Raw genomic sequence first — 21,416 nt, 5'->3', positions numbered from 1 at the left:
CTTTCCTTTAATTTAAATGAAGATTCTTTAATTCTTGTAACTCTGGAGTATTTTCTGGAGTGAGATTTGACATAAACTCTACTTGAGTGCTCATGGCATTCTTGATTTTCTCTTCTTCGGAACGCTTGTCTTGGTCGACGATACCGTATTCGTCACCGAGGACCTTCATCTTGTCCTTGTACCAACGGAGTACCTTGAAAAAGTCAGAGTGCATTTCGAGCATTTTCTTACGCTTGGCAATGGCTGATGGATCTTCGCCCATGTTCTTGGTGACGTATTCGAGATCGGCCTCGAGTTCAGAGATGATGTGAGAGGTACGTGGGATCATTGGTGGGAATTGGCTCATGACCTTGATTTGAGCCTCGATCATTTCCTTTTCAATGATGTGGTATTGACGAAGACGACCGTCAAGCGAGGCCATGAAAAAGTCTTGTGACTCTTGGAGATTGTAGGTGATCTCGTCAAGACCCTCTTTGTACTTTGAAAACTCTTCCTTGGAGAGCTTGGCGGGGGCATCGACGGTCTTGCCGAGTTCCATTTGGAGATGGTTGACGCAGTAGTCGTCGAGACCGTTTTCGAGCCACTTGGTGACATCGACGATACCGTTGGACCAGATGTGGAGCTTACGGAACTCGTCCGACTTGGTGGTGAACTTCTTCTTGAGTAAAAAGAGTTTCTCGAGCTCTTCGTTGAGTTCCTCTTCGTACTCTCTACGCTTTGGGTGGAGTGCAAACGTCTTGAGTGACTCGAGTTGTGCGGTGATCTGTGCTTCGTCCATCTGCACCTTTTGCAACTCTCCTTCAAAGTACTCTGCTTGCTCCAACTTGGTGGCACTACCTCCAACATAGAACTGGGTCATGATCTTCATGACTCTCTTGAGTTTCTTATATTCTTGAATTGTTGGTGTATCATTGATGTAATCAATGTCATCTGGTACCATTCCGTGCATCTTTAAATATATATTAACTTCTTTTTATCCAAGTAGATAAATACAGATATATAAGTTGTTGAAGAGAGATAAAGAGAATAAAACTACTTTGCGAAAGACACCACCTTTTAAAAAATTAATTAATAATGACACAAAAAACGAGTCGTTCGTCGTGTCAAATTTTACGTTACACATAATTAGCTGTCTTCCCCATCATACATATTAAGATAGATAGATAGTAGATTAGATAGATAGATAGATAGATAGATCTTATCTCTCATCAACTGTTCACACAAAGAAGATGTTGTCTATACAGTCACTCAAACATCTTTCGAGGAGATCAATAGCATCAACATTTAATAGTCTCATTCTTTATCCTTCTTCAACTAATAATATATATACATACAATAATCGTACCTATTCAAGTCGATCGAATAACAATAGTAATAATAATAATAATAATATAATACAAAGAGAGGATAATAGTAAAATAGTATTTAGTAAAAGTAATAAGAGTACAAAACAAGTACTTGAAAGAGGAAGTGATCAAGATGAAGATGAAAATTACAACAATACAAATAATCATAATGTAAATCAACAAAGTATATCAGAGTATTTAACATCACAAGAGATTGATCTTGCACACTCTCTACCAGATACTTCATCACCATTGTCAGATCCAACCAAAGGAGCATTCTTTGATCTTTTAGAGATAAAGAAGCGATTCCCAATCGTTGGTAAAGGCAAACAACATCTCTACGAGTTCAAAACAACCGATATATCACCTGCTGTCTTTTTCACCAAATACCCTCTCAACGAACAAAAGGTCATTCAGTATATGTCTAGAATGGGTATTTGTGCATACTATGATAGAGTAATTGAAATGATTCAACTTTTAGATGTATGTCATAACAATAACAACAACAAAAAACAATCACATGATTCAATATATTAATTTAAACTCTATCTATTTTTTATTTTATTTTATTTAGAACAAGAATATACAAATTACACCAAAAATCTATACACAAGCGATTAGAGCAATGGGTTTAAAAGGTGATTACAAGAATGCACTTAAATTATTGGATAGAGTGATTAAGGAGAATATGTCACCGACGGTTCATATGTTTGATGGTGTTATCAATGCCTACTCGAATGCAGGTGATACTGATAAACCATTTGAAATCTTAAAAGTAATGGAAAACACATATGGTCTCGTTCCAGATCATGTCAATTACACCACCATGGTTCATGGTCTCATCAAAAACAAAAAAATAGATACTGCCATTGAAGTATTCTCTGATGCCAAAACTAAAGGAATGAATCCTGATAGTGTTACTTTATCTGTCATGATTGATGCTTGTGCAAAGGTAAATAGATAGATAATATTGAATAGACCAAAAGAAAAAGAAAAGAAAAGTGTTATGGATTATTAATCAAATTAATTAATTAATTAATTTCTTTTTTATTTAGGATGATAGAATTGAAAAAGCATTTAATTATTATGAAGAATTTAAATATTTAAATATGACACCAACAGAAGTAACATTTAATTCTTTAATTGATGGTTGTGCTAAAAGATCAGATAACAGTATGTAAACTACTATATATAATAATATTCTTTTAAAGATGTAGAATATATTTATTAATCTTTATTTATTTTTATCTAGAATATTATTTAAAGGCATTTGAATTATTCCAAGAGATGACATTATATGGTTATCAACCAGATATTATTACATATACATCATTATTAAAGTCGGCATCAAAGAGAGGTGAAATATCAGTCATCGAAAAATTATACAATGATATCCTTACGAGAAAGGATCTTTTCCCATACAATCCAGATGAACGTGTCTTTTCATTGGTCATTGGAGGTTACGCAAACAATCAAATCGATGTCAAGAAATCAAAATACAAATTCCACCAAAAGAAGAATCTCGAACGTATCCAACAGATCATGGTCGATATGAAAACACTCGACGTCCCAATCACCTCTTATCACATGAACCAATACCTCAAATTATATGCCTTTTCTGGAAAGATTAGAGATTGTGAAAGAATATTCAAAGATGACTTTGCCAAGAACAGTATTGAACCGGATCTCATCTCTTACAGTATCATGGTTAGTTTGTATTGCCATACTCGTAAATTCGAATCTGCACTTCAAATGTTACATACAATGAGAGAAAAAAATATTAAACCAGATTATAAATGTTATATGTATGTAAATCAAAAATCAATCCTGAAGCAGGAATCAATATTAATATTAATATATATATATTAATTATTCTTCTTTTTTAGAACATTATTATATGGTACAACAAAGGTTGGATATGCAAAGACATGTTTAAAGTTGGCAAGAGAAATGGTTGAACAAGGAATTCCACCAGAGTCCAAAGATATGATTAAAATTGTAAAGCGTTATGTTGACTATCCAGATATTGTAGAACAACTTCGTGCATTGACCGTCGATACCCATGCTCAAGAAGGTTGGGTCGATAAACATTATTATCATGCAGAAAGATTAATAAAGGATTAATGATCATATACATACATACATACATACATACAAACAAACCTTCCCCCTTTCTAGATATGTCTCTTTTACCTCTTTTGGAAAGGAGCTCGACCTTCCAGATATTGAAAGAGGGAGGGATTTTTTTTTGGGGGCACCAAACTTTTTTTTTTTTTTTTTTTTCGAACAATTGTGTGAACGTGAGCTGTCACACTTCCCCGTTGCCTATGGATGTGCATTGTGTTCAATCAAAGCAACAGTTTATATTTCTACTCTATCTACCTTCCTTCTATAGTACAGTATATATATCTATCACAATGTTCTCTTCAACCATCACCAAAGTATTACGTAACAATCAAGTTCGTTCAGCTCTCGTCTTCCCAGTAAGAAGATACTCGACCCTCAGATACTCAACCTCCCACGAATGGGCTAGAATGGACACAACAACCACTGCTACTGTTGGTCTTTCAGAGTTTGCTACTAAAACCCTTGGAGACATTGTTTACATTGAACTCCCAGTTGTAGGTAAGAAGCATGCTGTTGGAGACACAATTGCTGTTGTTGAAAGCACCAAGGCTGCCTCTGAGATCTATGCTCCAGTCGCCGGAGAAATCACATCTGTCAACAACGAACTCGAGGGCTCACCAGAAGACATCAACGAAGAACCAACTGGAAATGGTTGGATTTGGAAAATGTCAAATGTAAACAAGGCCGATTTCGACAAATTGATGGATGAAGCTGCTTACAAAAAGTTTACCGAAGAACAATAATTTATATACATAAACAACAACAACAACAAGAAGAAGAAGATTAATATTTAAATCATAGGTTGGAGGAGACATTTGTCTCTTTTTTATACTTTTTTCAATTGGAACTGTAATGGGATTTACGTTGTTGATTTGAAGAGGAAGAAGAAGAATTAAAACCACTATTATTATTATTATTATTACTGCTTTGGTTGGATTGTGGTGGATAATAGGATGGTTTCTTTGGTGTAGAGTATTGTGTATCTTCATATTCTTGTATTCTTCTTTTCAAATCTTCAATTTGTTTTTCATATGTTTGCTAGATATATAGGACACCATCAATAACAGATTAATATTTTAGAATATAGATTTCATTTACATACTTTTTGAGTAGATATTAATTTCTTTGAAGATTCAAGTTGATTTTGTAATTTTAATTGATCAACTAATTTGTTTTCCAATTCTTTGTCTTTTATCTCTAATTGTATGCATTCATCAGTTTTTGAATCAACAATTATTTGTAATCTTTCAATCTCTCTATTTTTTTGGTCATATATTTCTTTAAATCTTCTTTCTTTTTCAGAGTCTAAATTAGAATAATTATTAGTTTTAAATCATAGTAAATAAGTATTTTTAATTTAAGAATACTTTACTTTTTTGTTGTATCTCTTCCATTTGAGTTTGATAATTTTGAATATCATTTTGATGATTTAAAGATTGATAATTTAAATCTGTTTGAAAATGATCAAGAATTGATTGTAGCTTTTCAATGGTTTCTTGTTGTGATTTTAATTGTTCATTTTGTTTTTCTTCATTCTCCTTTAACTTTGTTTCATAGTTTTGTGATAATCTATCCTTTGATTTTCTTTCCATTTCAACTACCTCATTGATTTCATTTATCTTCTTTTCCATCAATTTAATATTATTTGGGTAATTTTGAAATACAATTAAACATTTTTTAAAATCAGCTACTAAATTTATTAATTTATTATTATCTAAAAGAAAAGGAAATAAATATTCACCAATTTGTTATACTTTGTAATGAATGAATGAATGAATTATATTTACCATCAGTTAAAATTGAATTTCTTCTCTTTAAATAATCAATTTCATTCTTCAAAATAAATTCTAATTGTTCTCTATTTGTTATCTCTTCCATTTTTTAAAAAAATAAATTGGTTGAATAATAAAAAATTGTTTCATCATCTATTACAACTTTTGAAATACAATATTGTATATTAAAATAATAATAAAAATATTGTCATTTTTGTATAATTTTAATATAATAATAAAGTTGACTGATGATGAAATGAGTTTTAATAATAAAAAAAAAAAAAGTTTTAGTACTGATCGTTCGTTTTTCTCGTGCAGAAAGCAATTTGCTTGCAGTCATTGTATTGTAGTATTAGTACACATACACACTCTACAAATTTGTAGATACACAAAAGAAAGAGAGAGAGAAAGAGAGAAGGATGTTTAAATCAATATTAAAGTATAGTATTGGTAGTAAAGCTGCTACTAGTTCATTTGCAACACTCAGCAGCAGTAGATCACAATTACAAACCGTTGTTCGTCACTACTCTACCACGATCGATAGAGAAAAGAATGAATTACCAAAGTTAAAGAATATCCTCAAACAATTCTATCTAAAGATTCATCCTGATACTTTATCTGCTCATCCAGAGGAAAAGGTATAAACAAAAAAAAAAGATAGAGGACAAAGATTGTTACAACTGACTCATACCTATTCTTATCTTTTTTGTTTGTTTGTAGAAAGTAAACTCACATAATATGAAGATTATTATGGGTATTATTGATGCATTCAAGAGAAGACCAGTACCCGATCCAAATACTCAACAAATTCCACATGCATTGTCATTCTTTATTCCAGATGAATTGGAAGAGGGCAAGGACGTATTGAAACGTGTCGATATTGAAATGATAGAGAACTGTAGAAACCCAAATCACGTGCCCGACCAATTGTCAAAGTTGTTTGGTTACTGTAATTTGGCAACTCGTTTCTTGACTGAAATCCAACAAGTCGACAGCTTTATCCAACCACGTAGCAACGGATCGATCAAAGACTTTTTGTTGGACAATCGTCACTTTGCCGTTCAAATTGGTGACGATTCATTCAAGCAATCTAGAGATTTGGAGATGATGCTCAAAAAGGTGAGAAGAGAACTATCGGTGCAAGTCCAAATGACTGTCAACCCAATCGACTCGCTCTACTCTTTCCAAGAAAACTATCTTGCTCTTCAAGAGTTTGCAGATGTCTATGTTGCCTGGAGAGACTCACTCACCGAGGCACAACGCAAGGACAAGTCGTTTACCTCCCTCGCTTTTAACCTCAACCACAGTGAAATCAATTACGCCTCCAACGACCCAATCATCTATCTCGATCGTAGCTCTTCAGAGACTTGGGCTAGCTATCTCAACCGTCTCGACCTCAAGGAGTTGGCCGATCAGGTAAAGGTGGAGCGTGACGAAAACGCAAAGCGTGTCGAAAAATACATCACCCAACGTAAAGAGTTTGACACTCATTCAAAGGAGCTCACCAAGTTGCTCAAGGTTCGTTCTATCAATTGGATGTTCCACGATGATCCAACAGACGATCCAAACCACTATTTAAATAATCACGATCAAATGGACCTCTGTTTAGATTTCTCTAAAAATGTTTTAATCAAGAACAAAAATCAAATTACAAAATTATTAACTGGAAAGTATGTAATTAGATAAAATAGAAATTAACATTCTCAAGAATAGAATTTAATATTAACTATTTGTTTATTTATTATTTTTTGTAGGAGATTTAATAGATTAACAATTGGCATTTGCCCAAATTTAAGAAAATCCAAATATTATATTGATATGGATGGTGTATTAAAGATTTCAACTCGTGTAGAGTTTAATGAATTCATCGATATCATCAACAATGAACATGACAAGACTATTGAGGTTTTGAAATTGTCTGAAAAGATGGAAACCCTTCGTGACTATGTTCAAGTTAGATTGGGTCTTAAAGAATTGACCACCCTTACCTCTTTTGTATATACACACGGCTACGACAAGGTCTATCAAGCCTACCAAAAATTATACGACGAATCTGAAAAGCTTCGTAATCTCCAACTCAATGGCCTCACCCTCGTCATTGCCGATTACTACTCGATCTCTAGAGCCGGTGAAATCTTTGTTAAATATGATTTCTCTGTTGAAGAATTCATTTATGCTATTGGTCCAAATTCTCAACAACAACAACAACAACCAATTGTTGAGGAACAACAAGTACAACAAGGACAACAAGAACAACAACAGCAACAATAATAATTTTAATAAAAGAACAAAAGAAGAATCATTTATTTTGAAATCATCATGGTAAAATTGTTATGATAAAATTCAACCATATCAGGGTTGTTGGAGATTGATGGGTGTTGAGTTGGTACAAGTGTCATGTCTATGTTATTACGTCTACCATATTCATTGATTGATGATCCAACATCATTAAATATACAAATACAATCTTGTATTGCTTCATTGGCCATTTGAACATTGGCAGTTCTATAGGCATACTTTAAAGCATAGATGATAAATCTATAATCCTTTGGATCTTTATCCAATAAAACTTGTTTGACAACTGAATATTGAGTGGGATGGTTGATGTATGGTTGAGCAAACAAGTATTCCTCACGACATGGGAATCTGGCAAAAAAGAATTGATAAACCCCATCATCTGAAATCTTGCTAAACTCCAATTGACGTACACTGCCGTAATTAGGTGATGAGAGCGCGTCTCCAACCAATCTATCCACTTCTTTTTCGCTATCTCTTACAATTGTCAATAGTTGTAAGACATAGGCGATAGAGCAGTTGGACAATGTGTACACTAGTAGATGGTCGATAAAGATTCTAGTAAAACGATGGTTGGTGCAGGTCCGTGAATTATTTCTTGCACTTGCAAACGTATATTTGATTAGTCCAATCATATCAAATCCAACATCAGCCATTTTAGTTTCATTCAATTTTGGACCCAAGAAATGTTTGAGGATTGGAAGCGAGTAAGTGTCAGTCTCCATGTAGCAGTCTACTATTGCTTGCAATAATTCAATTGGCATAAACATGGTTGGGTTTATACTAGATACCAATTCTGTTCGTTGTTCCTGGTCTTGGATATTTGCGATCAGTAAACTGGTCAAGGTTGAGTGTTTGATGGCAATTCTAGAGCCAGATTGTTCAATGTTTCTATAAATATCCAAAACATCGTGGTTCATATAGAGCAAAGCAAACAAATCCTCTTTTGTTGATACTGGATGTGTGATGGAGTGATTTATCATTCCGGGCAGATAGTATTTTGATAAAAGATGTGATGGTGGCTGACTTGAAAAGAAATTTCCTGTTGGTGATGGGAAATAGTCTTGTTCATTGATCAAGTAAGCCAGTACTGATGAATTTCTAAGCAAAGCTGAGGTGAATTCGTATCCTTTGACCAAATGATACAATGTTGCAATTGATTCTTTTGCATAGTAACTAAATGTCAATTGCCAACCTTCTAATGAATCTGCTGTAGATTGTTCAAGAGTTTTTAGAGGATGATATAGACGAAACTCTAAAATCTTTGGAGACAAGTTTCTTTCGGCATAATATTTTATATTATTTTGGTCGTTATGGTATTGCCAAAACTCTAGAGGTGTATCTTCATTATAAGTTGCACGTCTTTGCCTTTCATCCAATCCTTCTCTTTCCAATTGCAATAGTTCAAGATATTGATCCTTTTCCAAAGATTTTGAATAGTTGAAATATTTAGTTCCAAATGGTCCATGTACCATACTTGCTGGTAGTCTTTTTAGATTGTAAAGATACAATGCAGCATCTGAACATTTAAACCCTATTTGATGGACATTATATTCCAAAACAGGGTCTGTCTGATTTGCCAATATTTTGAATACATCTAAATTCCTTGGTCTTGTATATACCATTTTAGAAAATAGAAAATTATCTGAAAACCTTGACCTGAACCTCGAGTAAACCAACTTGAATAGTTCCAAATCGTTTGTTTTACAACAAAAATCTTCCAATTGTTCTTTACTAATTATAATTTCAGACGTTTGGTTTGCTTTTAACAAAAGTAATAGTAATTTTGGTCGGTACGAAATTAAACTATCAAATGTGAATTGTTTGTAGACAGAAGCAACTGGTGAATTTAATCTAAATATTCTTCTTAACAAATATCTATTCTTTAAAACTTTTAAAATTATTATTTGATCGTTGATTGTTGTTGTTGGTTTAATATTATTTTGTAATTTTATATTATTATTATTATTATTAATTGTATCAATGATTGGAGAAATATTATTAAAGTTTGAAAAATATTTTGATAAATATTTGGATTGATAATAGTATAGACTTGGATGACATAATTTAAATCGATGACTATCTACAAAAGATTGATTTAAAAAATTATTTTCAACCAAAAAATCGACAACTTGATGGTCAAACCTTTTAATCAAATAATTGATTTGGTTTTCTGTTAATCCAACAATATGATTATTATTATTATTATTATTATTATTGACTATAATTTGTTGATATATTTGACTAGCTATATCAGTTCTACCAAAACATAATAAATGGAATAATAAATCATTTAAATCTTGAAGAGATAAATGTGAAGCACCCAAAAGAACCATTTTATCCTTGTATAATCTAGCTGCATATTTTAAATCTTGTACTTTAAATTTTGTTTCATCAATACCAATATTAGATTTAATATATTGATAAAGGTCAATATTTCCATATCGAATTGAATTGGTTATCATAATGTCCATGTTTTCTTGTGATAGGGACCATCTTTTTAACATTTCAAATTGTTGAACCGTACCATTCTGACCAACAACCTTCCAAGATTCAGGCCCAAACCCTTCTTTTCTATTGTCTATTAAAAAATCTACAATATTTTGATTCATTCCATAGAGAAATGCATCATCAAATATAGTTGTCTTGACACTTGGGTGTGGTGTAATAGTCATATTATTGTGTGTTGAATAAATGTGGTGTAAATGATAGACCACTTGTTCAAGTCCGAGCATACATGCTTCTGAAATGAAATCATAGACTGGAAATTGTTCAGTGTAGGTAAAGAACAGATAATCGATCATCCTGATGGATGCTAGTTGTGAATGTCTTGTCAATACTGCTTTGGCAACAGTTCGTGAGATTACCAGTGTCTCAAGTGAATGGGATTGATCTTTGCCAAAGAGCTGGTCAGCGTCCAACTCTTGAAGGAAATCGATATCACCCATTACTAGTATTGACTGTCTAGTAACGAATTTCATGAGTGTCGGTTTGTACTGTAGTATGAGTCTTACTACGTCAGAGTGTGGGTTCCCTTGTACTGCAGTTTGACTACATTGCTCTTTTCGGTGATCTAGTAAATATTGTACAACATCCAACCTTCCTTTATTTGCTGCCCAATCCATTGCTTTGTATGACGCTTTCTTTTCCAGCGTACCAATTAATTTACTACCAAATACAACTTGATCAAAAGTTCCATGTTTACATAATATGTCAAACACCCAATTCTCCAAACACAGTTCATTCTCTAATTTGAATAGATATTCCACTATTTCATTATTTGTATTATTCTTTATAATGTTTTTTACTATTTCTAACCTATTTGTATTGTTTTGGTCACCAAGTACTCTTAATACAATTAAATTGATCCAAATATATGATGGATTTTTAAAATTTGAAGTGGATGATGATGATAAAGATTTAATTATTCTTTCTATTACTTCATTGATTTCTTTAAATATCAATTGAATATTATTTTGTTGACTATTATTACAATTATTATTATTACATAATCTATTTAAAGTTGAATTTAAAAGATCTTTTGAAATGTTATCTTGATTTGATTCTCTTGGTACTTTGATACGCTTATGATAAGAAGAAACAATTGATTCAAAGCCATCTATTGTATTAACCATTTCAAGAGTATGTCGTTCTCGATCCATCATCATTTCCTTTTTTATGATTATAGATTCCAAGTGTTGTATACCAATATCTTTAAACTCGTTATATAATATACGAGCATTTCTTATTGTCGATGACGATGATGATGATGATGATGATGAAGTATCACTATTATCACAAACCGTTTGAATGATTTCCTCTAGATTATATTTTGTAAAGAGATGACCATTTCTATTTAAAAACAATCTAAATATTGATTCATCCATTGTTGAAATGGAACATATTTGTATTAAAGTATCTTGAGTGATTGGAAATGAGTACTCATTTCTTTGTATCTTGTATTTAATCAACTCTGCCAATTGATTAGTATCCAGTCGAACCAAGTTTTCATCATCATCTTTGGCCAATGTCACGTTGATTATATCATTGTACCGTTTAACAGATTGTCTAGTGTAACATGTCAATGGTCTATCAGTGACTCTAATTGTTATCCAATGTACCCATTCGAATATATTCAATCTAATTCCTTTATCTCCTATTACACTTTTAAATAAATCTTGTTTCTATAATCATGAGAAATCAAAAGTAAGTATCAATATATCTATCCTTCAATCATTCAACTAATCTATACTTACAATGTTCATAGAGATAGAGATAGAGATAGATATTATTATTATTATTATTTATTGGGTTAATAGTAGTGTGTTTGAAAGTATGTGAAGGGGTTGGTAGATATTCTCATGTTTTTTTTAATTAAATTTCTCTGTGCAAGTTCAAAGAATCAAAGCAGAACAAACGACAAAAAGTATAGTCATTCGTCTCCTGTACAGATTCTATTTTTGTAGAGATAAAGATAAATATATAGATAGAAAGGAATAATAATAATAATGATAAGAAGATCAATCAATTCTACGACAACTCAACTTGTTCGTAGTAGAGTTGTATACAATATTAACAACAACAACAACAACAACAAGTATAATAATACAAATTCTATAAAGTATTATACAACCAATAGTTACAATAATAATAATAATGACAATAATAAAAAGAATACTCATGACAATGGATATAAATACTTTGGTACTACAATGACAGCAGCATTGGTTATTGGTGCTTGTGGATATACTTTATGTGAATGTTTTGAAGATCACGAGAACCATGTTGTACAAATTAAAACAGGTTACAAGTATCCTAAATATTTGATAGGCAATGATGAATATAGATTGGTTGTTGTTGGTACTCGTGCTTTAACAATGTTTAGTATGAAGAAATTAATCATAAACTCTCAATGTCAAAAAAGAGATTAACTAACCTTCCTTCCTTTTTAAATATTCTTTAAGAATTCAATGTTTATTCAATTGGAATGTATATTAATGAATCTGAAGCTAAAAAGCAATTGTTGGAACACTCAAAAAAGGATCAAATTGATTTCTGTAATGGTAAAGCTGTTGTATTGGAACAATTAATGTCAAATGGTACTGGATTATGTATTAAAATTAAACCAACTAGAAAAGTAACTTGGGATCATATCTTTAATGGTTTTGAAGTATGTATAAATATAGATAGATAAGAATGAATTGGTTAGTTAATTTGTTTATTAATTTAATTTTTTAGGGAACAATGGCAGATATGATGTGGCGTAAATATCAAATGGATTTGGGTGATGTAGAAATATTAATGAAACAATTAAAATCAGCGTTCCCTGGCAACATGGATATGCCAACTACCTCTGAAATTGACTTTTTGAGAAAGGATGCAGACACTCTTGTAGTATTGTTTGACAACAAACCAGTCAAAGAGATTACAGACCAAAGATTCGCAACCACCTTTTTCGAGTTCTATCTAGGCGATCGTTCCAAAGTACCTGTCGTTCGTAAAGAATTCTATGAACGTCTTTGGAAGATATTACAACCTGCTGATACTGAACATTTAAATAGATTTGGTTTACATTAATCAAAAATAAATAAATAAAACAAATAAAAAGAAAACACAGACAGAACAAATAAATAGTAATATTAATAATAATAATAATAATTTAAATTTTGGAGAGTAATATTTACATTTAATTTTATTTTTGTTCTATTTAGAGTTTGATTGATCTTTCTTTAACGGTACCATCTTTTTGACCGAAATAAGCCTTTTCAGCCATATTGATGAAAAGACCGGTTTCAACAACTCCAGGAATCATTTTAATCTTGGTTGCCAAATCTGCTGGATTGTCGATCGATGTAAACTGAGCATCAATGACAAAGTTGGCATTATCGGTTACGACTGGACCAGCTTTATTAACTGCCATACGTAATACTGGTTTGAGACCAAAACTACGTTCCAATTTGATCATCACTGGTACATAGGCCATTGGTACAACTTCAATAGGAATACCTTTCTTCCAATTATCACCAAATTGACTTGAGTCCTTTGAAAAGTCGGCAACAATGATCAACTTTTTAGACGATGCAGCAACAATCTTTTCTTGTAATTGGCAAGCACCACCTCCTTTGATCAAGTTTAACTGAGCATCTACTTCATCGGCTCCATCAATAGTAACATCCAACTCTGGTGTACGAGATAGATCTGATAACTCTAATCCAGCAGCAATGATCAATTGAGTCGATTGAAATGAAGTTGGTACACATGTCAATGGTATACCAAGTTCTTTGATACGATCAACTGCATATTTGATCGTACTTCCACTACCAATACCAACCTTCATTCCTGCACGTACATTATCATCTACTGCTTTGTAACTTGCTAATTTCTTTGCTTTCTCTAATGTTTCTTTTATATCCGACATCTCTATATATATCTTATCTATATTATTAAGTGTTAACTTTGAAAGATGAATGAATGAACAAAACGACAATGAACGAATGAACTGCACCCCTTCACACCAAAAATATAGTTTAATTAATTTATAAAAAATGGAGTCATCGGTATAAAGAAACTATATTGCCGATCAGAGGCTTGTTTTATATTTTATTATATTTTATTATATTTTATTTTTTACATTATTATATACAAAAGTTAAAAAGGTAAAGGGGAGGGTTGGTTGGATGATCGAGTATTATTATTATTATTATTTAGTTTGTTTTGTTATTTAGTTTGTTTGTTTGTTTGTTTATTTTTACATTTACCATCTTGCATAATGAACTTCTGAGAATCCATACATATTATCAAATGTGATCTTTTCACCGTTGTCTAGGATGACAGTGCCAGCAAAATGACCAATGATCTGACTGAAATGAGAAGAGACGACGATGAAATTCTCAACTTCAAGTTTCTTGGTGATTGGTGTAAATGTGATGGGTGCATCGCCGAATCGTCCATGGGGACATGTAAAAGTCCATGGACTTTGTAGATTATCCTTGTTGTATTTAATTTCTACATGACCAAGTTTGTGTATGACACCATCGATATTGACACAATTCTCAGTGTGACTTCTAAGATCACCAAATCCACTACCAAAGTTGAATCCAATCGTACGACCATCATCCATTCTCTTCCAAGTAGTACACCAAATCCAAAATGAATTATACTCCCATACTCCTCTACCCCAATCCAATATACCAAAACTATGTCTGTTACCATCATACTGATCCGATAGATGCTCAACACCATCTACTAAAAGACTACCCTTTACTGGAATAAGATTAGTCTTTCTATTGTAATAGAATTTGTTTTCTCCAATTCTAGTTGCCAATACCATCGATTCTCTGGTTGGTGATACATCAAATTCCATCTTTACTTTGGTCTTCATCTTTTCACTTGCCATTTCGATAAAATGTAAATGTTTTGATTCATTTGTTAACATTTTTGTCGTACATTCTCCATGTTGATGATTAGTACTACTACTACCTTCTTCTTCCTCCTCTTCTAATGGATGATCATTTACATGAAAATGAATTTTAAATGATTTTGAATTATATTGAATGTGATTACCAGCCAAACAAGAATCTTTGGGCATGAATCGACCACGACGAAAGAATCCGGGAATGACAACTTGATCCTTTCGAGTGTTGGCAGGATTCTCGTAATCAATGTAAAAGGTTTGGTAATTGATGGCATAACCCAAATCAACAGCAGCCACTGCAAAGTAAAAGGTCTCTGATCCAACTGCATAATAACTCCATTCCTTTAATCTAAACATTCTCTGATACAATGATAATGCCGATGGATTATAATCAAACATTGTGTTTCTTGACCATCCACAACAAACCAATTTACCATCATCTCCTAATAAATCACCTTTCTTTTCTTTTATCTCTTGTTGATTCCTATAGAGGAGAAAGTATATAAGGAAGTAAGGAAGTAAGTAAGTTAATGTTAGTTTGATGATGAAACTAATCAAAAGAATTCATTCATGAATGTACATACTCTAAACAAGGATCCTGATAACTTTTAAATGTACATTGTTGTTGTTGTCTTCTATAAAGCTTCTCATAGAGTATCAATAATGCAAACAGTGGAAAGGTTATAACCTTTAACGCTGATTTTAGAAATGATGCTATTTTACTAAGTGTTTGCATTATTTGTATTTGATTGATTGATTGTGAATAAAATTAAAACAAAATAAACTTGCCAAGTTACAAAGAAGAATTAATTTAATATTAACAAACAATTGCAACACTATTTTTTTAATTATAAATAAAATATTTAAAACTACACTTATGAACAGACAACCCTAACCTTACCCCTCCCACCTTTGAACAGATATTTTTCCCTGCCATAGTCCAATATTGGATCCCACTCCCCCACCACAATAAATGGATGGAGGTTCTTCTCTTCCCACTTTTGGATAATTGACCTTTGGAGAATGGAATGGAAATAATATAATAATGATCATTGGTTGATTGTATATTGTAACTAGTCTGGATCATCATCATCATCATGTTTCCAATCATCTAATTAGTTGATTCGAATCCATTGTTGTTCTAAATAAATGTAATGTAATAATCCACATCCTCTTGAATGTGAGTTGTTGTTGTTGTTGTTATGTTTATAAGTTTCTATATTATATATCTATTGTTATTATTGTTTGTTTATTCCATTAAACCAAGGATTTCAGCTTCGTGCAAGATTTCACAGTCAACACCATTGACGTTGATCTTTTCACCTTTGGTCTCACCCAATAATACACGATCTCCCTTTTTAAGGAGGGTTGGTAAGAATGCACCAGTAGCATTTGATCTTCTTCCAGTACCAACTTCAATGACGAGTGCTTCGTTGATCTTGTTCGATACAGAGGTTGGGAGATAGATACCACCTGCAGTCTTTGACTCTGTCTTTACGATTCTTTGAATCAATACCTTATCGAATAATGGTTTGAATGATTTGATTGCGCTCTATATTGTTGTTTCGTTTGATTGATGATCGAATCTTTAGTCAGTATCTTCCTTTGATGTCAAAATCTGCTGATCTCTTTCTTCTTGATGTATATATGTAAGAAATTACATACCATTTTATATATTGTGTATGTATCTAATCTAAACTATCTAATGAAAGCTATCTAAATAAGACTACTACTAAATCAGGCTCGATCATTCGTCTTCATTGTGATGGGATCATTCGTTGTTCAACTTTTGGCTCATAAAAAAAATTTCAAAATTGTTTGTGTGTAAGAGGCACTCAGCTGAAAGGAGAGGAACTACAACTCTTATCAGCTAAGGAGGATGAACGAATAAAGATTGGATTAGAAACACCGATTACTTTTAAGATGTATCTGATGCAGCAATACAGTCTTGTACAGACATCCTATCCTATCGGATGTTTATTGTGTCTTCAATCAAGTCTGGTCAAACTAAACGACACACTGCACAATACATTTACTTTTCAACAACCGAGAGTTTAAGGGCATTTCGGAATTGACTGTGCACTACACCACAATGATCTTTTTAAGGATAGAAATATCGACAATGATCTGCTCGGGAAACGGTATTTAAGCGGTTCCACTTAGATCAAAACCACTATGAAAAGTGTGCAAATATCTGGGTGTCGCGTTGACAGAAACTTCAAATCCCTATTTGCAGCATTGCATTCATTTAGTAGCCTAAATCATTAATATTTGTATTTATTATTATTACCTTCCCTTGTATATATATATTTATTACTACTGTTTATTATTATTACTACAATACTCTTTCATACATATAATTCACATAACACTGACAATTCATCCATCACGCAATTTAATATATTAAAAGGGTAAGTTCAATCATCATGCATACCTGACACTACACACTCACCCATCAAACCCTAACCCTCTTGTGTCGAATGGGGGTTGTTGTTTGTGTTAGATTAGAAATGTAGTGGTGGTAACTTGGACAAACAACACACTATCTTTCTTTTTCTTTCCTTTTTATTCCTTCACATAGATACATAGATAGATAATTAGATAGATAATTAAAGATTGTTATTTATATAAAATATTCTTTACTCTTTATTATCCTATATTAATTTTTATTATATTCATTCATTTTCATTCATTACAACTCAAAATAATAGAATCATGGAAAATGCAACTAGAAGATTAAATGTTACAAACAATCATTTACAATCAAATAATTGTTCAGCAGCAGCTGTACAGGAACAAGAAGTAAAAGAGAATTTAACCAATTCAAATATTGTTGGTGGATCGACACCATCACAGATATTTGAAATTCAAAGACCATTCGATGCAGATTCACTCAATGAATTCTTGTTTCCCTATCATAGGGATTTGAGAAAACGATTATTATCACAATGGAAAGGAAGCGAGCTTTTGTCACGTCCAGCATTTGGATTGTCGTTAAAGGAGGACCGTGATCTCACTCTGACACAGTACCACGAGATGATGAAGTTGTCGCAGGGCAACTTGTCAGTGTGGGACTATTTGACCGACCCCTCCAAAGTGGCTGCTTGGACACAATGCTACCGTCTCCGTAATATTGCTGCATCCACCTTGTTTGGCGTACACATTTCGTTGTTTGGTTGCTCTATTCTCTTTTTGGGTACCGATGAGCAACGTGAGCGTTATCTCAAGCATGTAGAGGACGGCTCGATGATGGGCTGCTTTGCACTGACCGAACTGGGACACGGCTCCAATGTGCAGGCGATCGAGACGTTGGCAACATACGATGACAAGACACAAGAGTTTGTGTTGCACTCGCCAACCACCACGAGCCAAAAGTACTTTATTGGCGGTGCCGCCACCCATGCCCGTTGGTCAGTTGTCTTTGCGCAGCTGCGTGTTGGTGAAAAGTACGAGGGTGTGCATGCATTTGTCGTGCGTATCCGTAACGATGACGGCTCGATGGTACCGGGTGTGCGAGCAGCCGACTGCGGCCACAAAATGGCACTCAACGGTGTCGACAATGGTCGTCTCATGTTTGATCAGTGTCGCATCCCACGCGACCAGCTCCTCGCCCGTTACGGCGGTGTCAACAAGGCTGGCATCTACTCGTCGCCCATCAACCCAGCCGTCAAACGTTTTGCACACAATATTGGCGCACTCGTAATCGGTCGTTACATCATCTCGTTGGGATCGGTTGCATTCGTCTGCGTCTCCTTGCTGACCGCCATCAACTACTCATTCTCACGTCGCCAATTTGGTGATGGCAGTGCTGGATCGGAACGTCAGCTCATCTCGTACGCCATCCATCGTCGTCGTATCATCCCATACCTCGCCTTCAACTATGGTGTCCATTTTGGCAACGAACACTTGCTCCGCCTCATGTGTGAAAAGGAGAATAAAAAGGAGAAAGAGATCCATGTCTATGCCAGCGCTCTCAAAGCCTATGCTTCATGGCACGGACGTAACTGTCTACAAGAATGTCGTGAAGCTTGTGGTGGCCAAGGTTTCCTCTCTGAAAATATAATCGGTCCTTTTAAATCTGAAATGGAAATTTATACTACTTTTGAAGGGTAAACTAAAAGATAGAGGAAAATATATACATTATTATTATTATACTTACTCTTTAATTTAATTTATTTTGTTAGTGACAATGTATTATTATTTCAACAAGTTGCAAAACATATATTAACAGAGGCACGTAGAAGACCACCACCAGAATATGAACGTCCATCCGATAGTCATAGATTACGTGTTGATAGTGCTTATATCCGATCACCAGAGTTTTTGATGGGTGCGTTGACTGCACGTCTCCACCATACCACTCCATTGGTTGCCAGCAGATTGATGGAGAGTGTTGGTAGTGGAAAACCAGTGATGGACGCTTGGAATGATGCAGGAGACGTTATTCTCCAACTCGGTATTGTCTTTACCGAAAGATTCCTCTTGGAACGATTCATTCAAGAGGTTGGCAAATGTCCCAACGAAACACAAAGACAGGCTATGAACCTATTGATATCATTAATGGGATTGACCATCCTCGACAAGGATCCATGGTTCTCTAGATACGAATACCTATCGTCCGATCAATCAGAAGCCATCTCTAATGAAATCAACCAACTTTGTCTTCAAATTGTTCCATACAGTGTTTCACTCGTCGAAGGTTTTGGTTTCAATTCAAGTGATCTTGGTCCAATCGGTAGAGATTGGGTTGCTGAAAATAAATTTTAAATACAAATAATACAAATAATTAATTAATAAATCAAATAAATCAAATAAATCAAATAAACAAATCAAATAAATAATACATATACAAATTCAAATAGAAATATGCATATACATATATCATATATCATAATATCATAGACTGACTTTCAAAATAGAATAGGATCAAAAGTTTCAAATTTCGCCTACTTTTTTGGGACAAAGGTAAAAAACACAGCCCTTGGGAACAAACAACCCCAAATTTAATTTAAATTAAAAAACAGTTGGAGTTGGCGTCTGTCTGTCTCTTTACAAAGCGTTAAACAAAAAAGGAAAGGAAAGGAAAGGATATCCATTACTACTATATTACATATTTATTTATTATATATACAACCAAACTACTCTATCTATAGATATTATATTTACTACGATTGTCGATCAACTTTCAAACAAACAAAACACTTTGTTGCCATATATGAAGAGGTTGAAAACAAGATATCTTTGTAGTAGTAGTAGTCGTAGAGTAGTAGCAGTAGTAGCATAAGTAGTAGTAGTAGTAGTAGAGTAAAAGTAACAGCAGCAGAATCGATCATCAATGGCACTAATAGAGACATATCTGACACTGTCAATTGTGTCTACGATTGTTCGACTTCCCCATATACTAGGTCTCGATACTGTATTGTTAACATATGATTCAACCATTAGAGAATTGGAAAGAAGTCATATCAATCTAGCGGTAGCAGTCAATTCGATATTCACTTTGTTACTTTTGTTTGGTAAATTTGTTCAATACCTATTCTTTGGTAAATTAAGAGAAATTGAAGAAAGAGTATGCAATCAAAACAAATCAAATCAAATCAAATATATACATGACACAATCATCAATCAATCAATCACAATGAGATGATGACACTAACACAAATGAAACTTAATCAATCAATCAATCACAATCATTATAGAACTTTAGAGAAAGATTCTTTTTATATGTAGTCACTAAATTCTTTGTCTTTGCAGTCAAAGACCATGAAGTTGGATCCATCATAATGTGGGGATTTTGGTTCTCCATCCAATGTTTTCTAAAGTTATTTTCTTTATTGGCAAGAGATAGATTCGAATATGTATGTCAACTCATTCATTTGATCCCCTTCCCTCTCTCTCCCCTCATTTATTTACTTTCTTTTTCTTTTTCTTCTTCTTCTTCTTCTTCTTCTTTATAGTTAAATACATTTTCACCAAATACACATGCAAAAATTCATTTCAAGTTATTATTCCTTTTAGTATCGATACTAATGTCCGATTTAATGTGTTTCTATTTCTCAACAACCATATTTTTCGATAATGGTCTTTCAAACATTATGATTCTTAATTTCGAGGTATGATACAAAAACACAAACAAAGATAATGAAACTGACTAATCCTTCCCTCCTTCCTCCCCTTTTTGTTTTATAGTTTTTCACAATCTTTTTTGAAACAATACAAACTTTGATTAAATATTCAATCCATTTATTTGATATGGCTGCAACTGGTGTTTGGGAACAAAGAGGTGCCTACATTTATTATACAGAATTTGCAACTGATTCAATTATTTTGGCTGGAACTTGTTGTATGTTTAACACAACAATCAATCAATCAATCAATCAATTATTATTATTATTATTAGACACTAAAATCATTTCATTTCCTTTTTCTCCCCATCTATCTAGTCCATTTAATTCATATTGT

The 21,416-nt window shown here is 33.1% G+C and overlaps 11 protein-coding genes across 11 annotated transcripts; 5 read left to right on the top strand and 6 right to left on the bottom strand.

Moving 5' to 3' along the window:
- Positions 1–7: 7 nt before the first annotated feature.
- On the bottom strand, positions 8–949 carry DFA_04776 (uncharacterized protein; the record flags this gene model as incomplete). Its single annotated transcript, XM_004360440.1, has 1 exon — positions 8–949. The coding sequence occupies one exon, from the start codon at positions 947–949 to the stop codon at positions 8–10; it is 942 nt and encodes a 313-aa protein (XP_004360497.1).
- A 280-nt stretch (positions 950–1,229) lies between these two features.
- DFA_04775 (uncharacterized protein) lies at positions 1,230–3,470 on the top strand (the record flags this gene model as incomplete). The annotated part of the gene is made up of 5 exons (XM_004360439.1): positions 1,230–1,829; positions 1,921–2,298; positions 2,402–2,519; positions 2,599–3,151; positions 3,233–3,470. 5 exons carry the CDS (start codon positions 1,230–1,232, stop codon positions 3,468–3,470), a joined length of 1,887 nt encoding a protein of 628 aa, XP_004360496.1.
- Positions 3,471–3,763: 293 nt separating this feature from the next.
- On the top strand, positions 3,764–4,216 carry gcvH1 (glycine cleavage system H-protein; the record flags this gene model as incomplete). Its single annotated transcript, XM_004360438.1, has 1 exon — positions 3,764–4,216. The coding sequence occupies one exon, from the start codon at positions 3,764–3,766 to the stop codon at positions 4,214–4,216; it is 453 nt and encodes a 150-aa protein (XP_004360495.1).
- A 94-nt stretch (positions 4,217–4,310) lies between these two features.
- DFA_04773 (uncharacterized protein) lies at positions 4,311–5,351 on the bottom strand (the record flags this gene model as incomplete). Its single annotated transcript, XM_004360437.1, has 4 exons — positions 4,311–4,511; positions 4,576–4,778; positions 4,846–5,187; positions 5,261–5,351. 4 exons carry the CDS (start codon positions 5,349–5,351, stop codon positions 4,311–4,313), a joined length of 837 nt encoding a protein of 278 aa, XP_004360494.1.
- A 313-nt stretch (positions 5,352–5,664) lies between these two features.
- On the top strand, positions 5,665–7,516 carry DFA_04772 (uncharacterized protein; the record flags this gene model as incomplete). The annotated part of the gene is made up of 3 exons (XM_004360436.1): positions 5,665–5,883; positions 5,966–6,915; positions 7,000–7,516. The coding sequence occupies 3 exons, from the start codon at positions 5,665–5,667 to the stop codon at positions 7,514–7,516; spliced, it is 1,686 nt and encodes a 561-aa protein (XP_004360493.1).
- Positions 7,517–7,646: 130 nt separating this feature from the next.
- Positions 7,647–11,805, bottom strand: DFA_04771 (uncharacterized protein; the record flags this gene model as incomplete). The annotated part of the gene is made up of 3 exons (XM_004360435.1): positions 7,647–7,660; positions 7,704–11,724; positions 11,797–11,805. 3 exons carry the CDS (start codon positions 11,803–11,805, stop codon positions 7,647–7,649), a joined length of 4,044 nt encoding a protein of 1,347 aa, XP_004360492.1.
- A 243-nt stretch (positions 11,806–12,048) lies between these two features.
- On the top strand, positions 12,049–13,117 carry DFA_04770 (uncharacterized protein; the record flags this gene model as incomplete). Its single annotated transcript, XM_004360434.1, has 3 exons — positions 12,049–12,424; positions 12,505–12,710; positions 12,779–13,117. 3 exons carry the CDS (start codon positions 12,049–12,051, stop codon positions 13,115–13,117), a joined length of 921 nt encoding a protein of 306 aa, XP_004360491.1.
- Positions 13,118–13,247: 130 nt separating this feature from the next.
- rpiA (ribose-5-phosphate isomerase) lies at positions 13,248–13,958 on the bottom strand (the record flags this gene model as incomplete). The annotated part of the gene is made up of 1 exon (XM_004360433.1): positions 13,248–13,958. The coding sequence occupies one exon, from the start codon at positions 13,956–13,958 to the stop codon at positions 13,248–13,250; it is 711 nt and encodes a 236-aa protein (XP_004360490.1).
- A 336-nt stretch (positions 13,959–14,294) lies between these two features.
- Positions 14,295–15,690, bottom strand: DFA_04768 (uncharacterized protein; the record flags this gene model as incomplete). The annotated part of the gene is made up of 2 exons (XM_004360432.1): positions 14,295–15,438; positions 15,539–15,690. The coding sequence occupies 2 exons, from the start codon at positions 15,688–15,690 to the stop codon at positions 14,295–14,297; spliced, it is 1,296 nt and encodes a 431-aa protein (XP_004360489.1).
- Positions 15,691–16,203: 513 nt separating this feature from the next.
- On the bottom strand, positions 16,204–16,622 carry DFA_04767 (chaperonin Cpn10 family protein; the record flags this gene model as incomplete). The annotated part of the gene is made up of 2 exons (XM_004360431.1): positions 16,204–16,506; positions 16,620–16,622. 2 exons carry the CDS (start codon positions 16,620–16,622, stop codon positions 16,204–16,206), a joined length of 306 nt encoding a protein of 101 aa, XP_004360488.1.
- Positions 16,623–17,669: 1,047 nt separating this feature from the next.
- On the top strand, positions 17,670–21,361 carry DFA_04766 (acyl-CoA oxidase; the record flags this gene model as incomplete). Its single annotated transcript, XM_004360430.1, has 7 exons — positions 17,670–19,063; positions 19,139–19,689; positions 20,360–20,523; positions 20,654–20,812; positions 20,912–21,067; positions 21,144–21,301; positions 21,355–21,361. The coding sequence occupies 7 exons, from the start codon at positions 17,670–17,672 to the stop codon at positions 21,359–21,361; spliced, it is 2,589 nt and encodes an 862-aa protein (XP_004360487.1).
- Positions 21,362–21,416: the final 55 nt, after the last annotated feature.

Source organism: Cavenderia fasciculata (assembly GCF_000203815.1).
Source record: "Cavenderia fasciculata unplaced genomic scaffold Scf_Dfasci-G-o-33e01.r1-3, whole genome shotgun sequence".
NCBI classification, from domain to species: domain Eukaryota; phylum Evosea; class Eumycetozoa; order Acytosteliales; family Cavenderiaceae; genus Cavenderia; species Cavenderia fasciculata.
This window is presented reverse-complemented; position numbering and strand designations above follow the sequence as displayed.